The 9,126-nt window shown below is 38.4% G+C and overlaps 1 protein-coding gene across 2 annotated transcripts in view; it reads left to right on the top strand.

Annotated features, from left to right (window-relative positions):
- ARHGEF28 (Rho guanine nucleotide exchange factor (GEF) 28) overlaps nt 1-9,126 on the top strand; it is a 328,572-nt gene that overhangs the window by 219,972 nt on the left and 99,474 nt on the right. For both annotated transcript variants that reach the window (XM_011996705.1, XM_011996714.1), the window contains one exon: nt 4,007-4,128. In XM_011996705.1, the coding sequence (XP_011852095.1) occupies nt 4,007-4,128 (122 nt within the window). The remainder of the gene's footprint in view (nt 1-4,006; nt 4,129-9,126) is intronic.

Below are 9,126 nucleotides of genomic sequence, written 5' to 3'. Positions count from 1 at the left end.
CTTCCTTGCTTGCCTTTCTTTCTTTCTTTCTTTCTTTCTTTCTTTCTTTCTTTCTTTCTTTCTTTCTTTCTTTCTTTCTTTCTTTCTCTCTTTCTTTCTTTTTCTTTCTTTCTCTCCTTCCTTCCTTCCTTCCTTTCTTCCCTTCCCTTCTTTCCTTCCTTCCTTCCCTCTCTCTCTCTTTCTCTTTCCCTCTCTCTTTCTCTCCTTCCTTCCTTCCTTCCTTCCTTCCTTCCTTTCTTCCTTTCCTTCTGTTCTTTTTCCCCTTTGAGAACAGGGTCTTACTTATTCTGTCATCCAGGCTGGAGTGTAGTGGCACTATCACAGCTCACTGCAGCCTCCGCCTCCCAGGCTCAAGCAATCCTCTCATTTCAGCTTCCCAAGTAGCTGGGACTACAGGTGTGTGCCACTACACCCACCTGATTTTTGTATTTTTAGTGGAGACAGGGTTTAGTCATGTTGCCCAGGCTGGTCTTGAACTCCTGGGCTCAAGTGATTCACCTGCCTCAGTCTCACAAAGTGCTGAGAATTATAGGGGTGTGAACCACCGCACCTGGCGTAGGCCACTTTTTGAAAGTGTAGGGTGAATTCCTCTAGGAATAGTCATGCAGATATTTTCTTTTGATCATTCTGTTGATTGAAGGAGAAAGTCTCAGTGTGGTACCCTTGCATCTTTAACATTTCTTTAATCCTTCAGAATCTCCGTTTACAACAAAGAGAGAGCAGGCCTCTCAGACTTTCAGTTTTGATAGGCAAATATTTAGTCAGACTCTAATTTCATTGTTTTGTTTGCATTATTTCAGTACATTTAATTCCCTTCTACTTTTTTTTTTTTTTTTTGAGATGGAATCTCACTCTTTCGCCAAGGCTGGAGTGCAGTGGTGCAATCTCGGCTCTCTGCAACCTCCATCTCTGGGTTCAAGCCATTCTCCTGATCTGCCTGCCTCAGTCTCCCAAAGTGCTGGGATTATAGGTGTGAGCCACCATACCCGGTCCTCCCTTCTGCTTTTGACAGGAATAATACTGGCTTTCTATGTACAGTGGGGATAAGATTTTTCTTAATATTAAAGGTATTTCTTAAATTAATTTCATTTAAAGAAAAAAGGTGAGTCCATTTTAAGATGGGTACAAAAGAATATAGGTGAATATATCCAGGAAATAGTATAGGTGATATATAAATATGGCAAATTTGTGAGTTTGGTAGAAGAATGATAAAAGCTTGGGAAGTGTTCTGATATCTCAGATGGCTGATTTTGTAGAGACCCACAATCTCTTCTTTGAAATTCTTGGGACCAGATTTGTTTTGGAATTCAGAATTTTCAGATCTTTTTGGCCTGGTGTTCATACTGATATGATATGACTCCCACAGGAGAAACGGGGGAATGCTATCATCAAGTCTATTAATATTTCTGCAGCAAAATGTGTCATCATTGACACCAAGTAGAGCAAATAAAGAATATATATGGTCCAATGTGGGCTCAGGTCAGATTGTACTACACAATATGTTTTTGAACCAAACTTATGGGGGAATTTCTGATTTTTAGAGCTTTCTGGATTTCAGAATTACAGTTAAGACAATGTGGACTGGCTGGGTGCTGTGGCTCACACCTGTAATCCCAGCACTTTGGGAGGCCGAGGCGGGTGGATCATAAGGTCAGGAGATCAAAACCATCCTTGCTAACATGGTGAAACCCTGTCTCTACTAAAAAATACAAAAAATTAGCTGGGTGTGGTGGCAGGCGCCTGTAGTCCCAGCTACTCAGGAGGCTGAGGCAGGAGAATGGCGTGAACCCAGGAGGTGGAGACTGCAGTGAGCCAAGATCACGCCACTGCACTGCATTCCAGCCTGGGCAACAGAGTCAGACTCCTTCTCAAAAAAAAAAAAGACATTGCTATAAAGAATACATTGTGTATGTAAGAAGAAAATATGACCGAGCGTGGTGGCTCATGCTTGTAATCCCAGCACTTTGGGAGGCTGAGGTGGGTGGATAATGAGATCAGGAGGTCAAGACCATCCTGGCCAACATGGTGAAACCCCGTCTCTACTGAAAATACAAAAATTAGCTGGATATGGTGGTGCATGCCTGTAATCCAGGCTACTTGGGAGGCTGAAGCAGGAGAATTGCTTGAACCGGGAGTTGGAGGTTCAGTGAGCCGAGATGGCGCCACTGCACTCCAGCCTGGTGACAGAGCGAAACTCCAACTCAAAAAAAAAAAAAAAAAAAAAAAAAAAAAAGATTTTCTTTAACATTGTATGTTTCCTTCAGAAGCTTAATGAATCTCACACTTCAGTGTTCTGTGTGGAAAAGAGATAGATTTAGAAGCAAAATCTGAAGCCAGGGCCATTTGACTTATCAAACTACAATTTATACAACTTTGGAACTTTTGTGATGTCCTCATTACTTTCCAAGAAAGAATGGATATTTTTTTGCTCATGGTACATCAGCCCAACAGTTATTAATCTTTTTTTATTTCCTGATTTGCTCCCAGGGGCTTACCAGGTTTTATGTTATGACATAGATAAGACAGGCAGTGGGACATGTGACATTTCTAATGGAATAACAGCAGTACTATCACTATGCACCCATTCAAGAAAACTTACTGGGATGTAAGTGAGGATGGCATTTACTATAGGTATAACATTGACTCTGCCCTCTGAAAGTCATTTACACATACTGAAAATCTGTTATTACCATAACACACTATGATTAGTATTAATAACTAATTGCGCTTCACACTGAACATGGTTAAAAATTGCTATCTGCAGTAATTACAAATATAATAGTAATTCTGACAAATAACATTTGTTGAGCACTTTGTGCCAGGCATGTGTCAAGTTTTTACATGTCTGAACGCACTTAATCCTCATAACCACACTATGAGGAATGCATAATAGTAATCTGCTTTTATGGATGAGGAAACTTTGTGAAGATATCTGGAGGGGGAGTAAACTAGCCAAGGTCACAAGAAACAAGGCATTCTAGCTCGAATGTGTTTTATTGCCTTTGACTCTTCATTCTCTACAAACACAGCAACAGCTTAACTCTCTGGGACTCAATTTTAGGCAACCTCATCTATTTGGAACAAAGCTGAGACATGAAAACAAGCATAAACATTTCTGTAACCAAAATAGAAGGCAAATTCTCCACGTGTGAGATTCTGCATGTTAGCAATCAGTACTGAGCCAGAACTACTAGGCTGTGTACTCTCTTGGGTTCTTTAGTAGAGGGTCATTGAATCTGAGCACATCAGTGGAAACTGAGGATCACAGTACAGTCACTAATACTTCTAAGTTATTAATAAAAGAAAATTAAGTTTAGTTATCAATAAAGGGAAATGTAGTTTAGTTTTTGTTTGTTTTGAGATGGAGTTTTGCTCTTGTTGCCTAGGCTGGAGTGCAATGGTGCAGTCTCAGCTCACCACAACCTCCGCCTCCCAGGTTCAAGTGCTTCTCCTGCATCAGCCTCCTGAGTAGCTGGGATTACAGGCATGCGCCACCACACCCAGCTAATTTTGCATTTTTAGGAGAGATGGGGTTTCCCCATGTTGGTCAGACTGGTCTCAAACTCCCAACCTCAGGTGATCTGCCCGTCTAGGCTTCCCAAAGTGCTGGGATTACAGGCATGAGACATTGTGCCCAGCCTGAAATTTAGTTGCTAATAAAGGGAAATGAAGTTTAGTTTTAAAATATAGTAGAAATTGAAAGCAAAGATTTAATTGATTTTTACAAAGATTTAATTGATTTTCCCCCCTCTAATGATGGGGAAAATAACGCTTGAGGTGGGCAAATATTTATCTATCTAGAACTTTTCATCCTATATGAAAATTCTAGATAGCTGAGGTTTGGATATACATGAAAAATTACTTGCACATAGATCTTAAAATCTAGCAAAAAGCCACCTTAAAAAACTGCACTTGACTTTTTTTCTTATGGTCTAAGAAGGTAAAGCTTGACTGTAAAATAAACCGCTTCTCCTTTGTTTGCCCTGTTTTCATTTTTGTACTCTAGATCGCTCCTTCGATGTCCTAAAAAAATCCAAGCCACCCTCTACTTTGCTTGCTGCAGGCCGGCTTTCGGACATGCTGAACGGAGGTGATGAAGTCTATGCTAACTGTATGGTGATCGATCAGGTAAGGCCCAACTGACATTACAGGAGGGTTTCTACCTCTCTCCAAAACCTGGATTTGTAAGAAATAGATTCAATGTTGTTGTGTTCCTTTGACAGTTTTAGCCTAAGAGCAGCAAAGAGGCTGCTGTTGTGGAGTCTCATTGTATGAACATTTAAGCATTTAACTTAGGTGCTTACTTCAGAACACAATACACCTTACTCAACCGAGAGGCACTGTCAGGGAGGGGTCTTGAGATACTGCCAATGGAAGAGTGTGAGAACTCTTCTTTGGGGCCCAAGTAGGAAATGACAACTGTGCAACCAATGTCTCCTCTACAGCTTTTCAAAAAACAGTATGTATATGACTTGATTATGCAATATTTGTATTCAAATTCAGCAAATGGAATGAGCAGGTGCTTGGTCCCAGCACCATAGGAAACTGTCACATAAAGTACTTGGTTAATCGTTACAACACATCTGTTAACATGTAGTAAGATTGTAGAGCTTTCATATCAATACAGAATGGTATCATACTAATACAGAATGGTATCGTATTATAAGAAAGCTGGAATCCTTTTGAACTTTCCACTTGTTCCCTGATAGAGACTTTTGAGTTAAATCTCATAGAAGCAGATGGTTTGAATGTGCTGGCATCTTCTTGTCTTTTGTTCTTTTCTCTGGCTCAGTGATCTTCAAATTTTAGTATTTATAAAAATTAAAATATATATCTGAATATTTCTACACACTACTATATGGAGGATTTAAGGGTTTTTCAAGGGTAGTTTTGACAACACAATTTCTGCCTTATAAACTGACTTTAAAACCTAATCCCCATATAAGATGCACCCTGTCTACTCACTGAGCAGTAAGACATTTAACCCTTTTATGTTGTTAGTATGCATATATTTTACCCTATTTATAGATACATTCTGTGATCTAAACTGTTTTTTCCATCTAGAGCTCATTTTCAGCCCTTTAGTAGCACATCTCTGCATTTTCCTTTTGTGTTACAAAGCACTGTTACATCAAATGCAGCACAGATTGGGATAGTTGTCATAATGACAGAGAAACCAATTAATCAGAATGGACTTCAGCTGTAAATAACTGGTATTATTGTTTTGGTATAAACTAACTGAATGTCAGTCCTAGTTATAGAAATCTAGAATGGGGCATGGAGTGTAGGACACAGTGGGAGTTCTGAGGACATTTTCAAGATACAGGGTGTGTTAGTCCCTTCCCACACTGCTATGATGAAATACCTGAGACCGGATGATTTATAAAGAAAAGAGGTTTAATTGACTCATACTTCTGCATGACTGAGGAGGCCTCAGGAAACTTACCATGATGGCAGAAGGCATCTCTTCACAGGGCAGCAGGAGAGAAAATGAGTGCTGAGTGAAGAGGGAAGCCCCTGATAAAACCATCAAATCTCATGAGAACCCACTCACTGTCATGAGAACAGCATGGGGAAAAACCACCCCCGTGATTCAGTTATCTCCACCTGGTCCTGCCCTTGACACATGGGAATTATTATAATTCAAAGTGAGATTTGGATGGGGATACAGAGCCAAACCATACCACAGGGTAATTGGACTTGGTGTGATCTAGCCATGTTCTGGTATTTATTTATTCTTTTCCAGCTTTATTAAGGTATAATGAACAAATAGAAATTATATATATTTAAACTGTACAATGTAATGTTTTGATACATGTACATATTTTGAAATAATGACCACAATCAAGCTAATTAAGCACATATATCATCTCATATACTTGTTTATTTTTGTAGTGAGAATACTTAAGATCTACAGCAAATTTCAAGTACAAAGTGCATTATTAACTATAGTCACCATGTTGTACATTAGGTCTCAAGAACTTATTCATTGTGTAACTGAAAGTTTGTACCCATTTTACCAGTACTTCACCATTTTCCCCACCCTTCAACACCTAGTAACTACCCTTCTACTCACTGTTTTTATGAGTTTGACTTTTTTACATTCCACATGTAAGTCAGATCATGCAGTATTTGTTTTTCTGTGTTTGGCTTATTTTACTTAGCATAATGTCTTCCAGATTCATCCATGTTGTCACAAATGGCCGGATTTTTTTTTCTTTTCTAGGGGTGAATAATATTCCTCTGTGTGAGTGTGTGTGTGCATGTGTGTTTGTGTGTGCATGTGTATGAAATCTGTCACAATGGCAGAGTGCATATGCAAAAGTGATCCCATAAGATTATAATACCATATTTTTACTGTATTATTTTTCTATATTTAGATATACAAGTACTTACCATTGTGTCCCAGTTGTCTACAGTATTCAGTACAGTAATATGCTGTATAGATTTGTAGCTTAGGAGAAATAGGTTATTACCATATAGCCTAGGTGTGTAGAAGGCTATACTACCAGGTTTGTGTTAGTATACTCTATGATGGTCGCACAATAACAAGATAACCTAAGGATGCGTTTCTCAGAACATAGCTCCATACTTAAGTGAGGAATTACTGTATTTATCCTTCAAATTTCCAAAGTGATATCTTTTGTATGCTAATGAGATGACTGGTGGCTGGCAGCCCCTAAGTAGCTTCAGGATGTGGGCTGGTCACAGGAGAGGCCAAGGCAGGATTACAGCATTGGGATTTTTAGCTCCACCCACCGGCATCCATAGAGGGAGGAGGGGCTGAAGGTTAAATTGATCACTAATGACTAATAATTCAACCAATCATGCCTGCATAATTAAGCTTTCATAAAAACCCAAAAGGACTGGGTTCAGGAGATTCTGGATAGCTGAATACATGGGGATTCCTGGAGGGTGGTGCACTTGCAGAGGGCCTGGAAGCTCTGTGCCGCTTCTGGAGTTCCTTGCCCTAAGCAACTCTTCCATCTGGCTGTTCTCTGTATCTTTTGTAGTATTCACTATAATAAACCAGGAAATGTAAGTGTTTCCCTGAGTTCTGTGAGTTGCTCTAGCAAATTGATTGAACCTGAGGAGGGGCTGTGGGAACCCCATTTTATAGCTGGTTGATAAAACAATCTGGGGCTAGTGGTTTGTCATTGGAAGTGGTGGGGGAGTCTTGTGGGACTGAGCCCTGTGGGACCTGACTCCATCTGCAGGTTGATAGTGCCAGAATTGAATTGAACTGAATTAGAGGAAATTCAGTGGCAGATTGCTTCCTTGCTACATGTCAGGGGAAAACCCCATACATTTAGTCACAGAAGAGTTCTGTGTTGACTGTTGAGTGAGAGAATAGAAAAAACACTGTTTTTATCCCTATATTTTCAGAAAATCACACATGTGCCACATTTTCTTTATTTATCTGTTGATGGACACTTAGGTTGATTCCATCTCTTGGCTACTGTGAATAGTGCTGCAGTGAACATGGGAGTGCAGACATCTCTTTGGGATAGTGATTCTGTTTCCTTTGGATATATACCTAGAGGTGGAATTGCTGGATCATATGGTAGTTGTATTCTAATTTTTTTTAGGAACTTTCATACTGTTTTCCACTGTGACTGTGCTGATTTACATTCCCAACAGTGTATAAGAATTCCCCTTTCTCCACATCCTTGCCAGCCTTTTTTCTTTTTCTTTTTTTTTTTGTCCTTTTGGTACTAGCCATTCTAACAGGTGTGAGGTGATATCTCATTGTAGTTTTGTTCATTTTCCTGATGATTAGTGATGTTGAGCACTTTTGCATATACCTATTGGCCATTTGTGTGTGTTATTTTTTGGAAAAATGTCTATTCAGGTACTTTATTTTTAAATCTGGTTATTTGTGGGTTTTTTTTTGTTCATTTGTTTTGTTTTTTTGCTATTGAGTTGTGTGAGTTCCTTACATATTTTGGGTATTAACTCCATATCAGGTGCATGGTTTGTAAATATCTTCTCCAATTCCATAAGTTGCTGTTTTATTTTGTTGTTTCCTTTGCTGTGCAGAGATTTTTTGATTTGATGTAGTCACATTTATTTTGCTTTTCTTGCTTGTGCTTTTAGTGTCACATCCAAAAAATGATTGCCAAGACCAATGTCAAGGAGTTTTTCCTCTATGCTTTCTCCTAGGAGTTTTATGGCCTCATGTTTTATGTTAAAGCCTTTATTGCATTTTGAGTTGATATTTGTGTATGTTGTAAGATAGGGATCCAGTTTAATTTTTTTGCATGTAGCTATCCAGTTTTCCTGGTGTCATTTATTGAAGGATCTATCCTTTCTCCATTGTGTATTTTTAGCACATTTGTTGAAGATTAATTGACTGTATTTATGTGTGGGTTTATTTCTGGACTTTCTATTCTGTTTCATGTGCTCATGTGTCTGTTTTTATGTCATAATGTTTGGATTACCATATCTTTGTAATATAATTTTAAGCTAGGCAATGTGATGCTTCTGACTTTGTTCTTCCTGCTAAAGATTGCTTGAGCTATTCTGGGTCTTTTGGGATTCCATACAAATTTTAGGAATTTTTTTCTATTTCTATGAAAAATTACCATTGTAATTTTAATAGAGATTACATAGAATCTGTAGTTCACTTTGGGTAGTATAGATATTTTGACAACATGAATTCTTCCAATCCATGAATATAGGGTATCTTTCATGTGAATTCTTCTAGTTTGTGAACATTCTTCTAGTTTGTTTCCATTTATTTGTGTTGCTTCAATTTCTTTCATTGGTGTTTTATAGTTTTCAGTGCATATATTTTTTGTCATGTTTTGATTCTAACAGATTTATTCTGTTGCTGTATTTTCTCAGCTGTTTAAATAAAATACTTCTTGAGACCTTATCTTTTTTTGTTCTGAGCCTTAGTGAGTACTATAACTATAGTATTTCCATTTACTTCAAGTAACTAAAATTGTGAATTACTCGATATTATGTGGGAAAAACTATATATATATTATGCTTTTATATGTTCTTAGATACATTAAAAATGCAAAATTTATCAAACCAAAGATTTGGTAAATAAAAGGTTAGGATATAATTTCCTTCCTTCCTTCCTCCCTTCCTCCCTCCTTCCCTCCCTCCCTCCCTCCC

This window comes from Mandrillus leucophaeus, unplaced genomic scaffold (genome assembly GCF_000951045.1).
Source record: "Mandrillus leucophaeus isolate KB7577 unplaced genomic scaffold, Mleu.le_1.0 Scaffold114, whole genome shotgun sequence".
Classification (NCBI taxonomy): domain Eukaryota; kingdom Metazoa; phylum Chordata; class Mammalia; order Primates; family Cercopithecidae; genus Mandrillus; species Mandrillus leucophaeus.
This window is presented reverse-complemented; position numbering and strand designations above follow the sequence as displayed.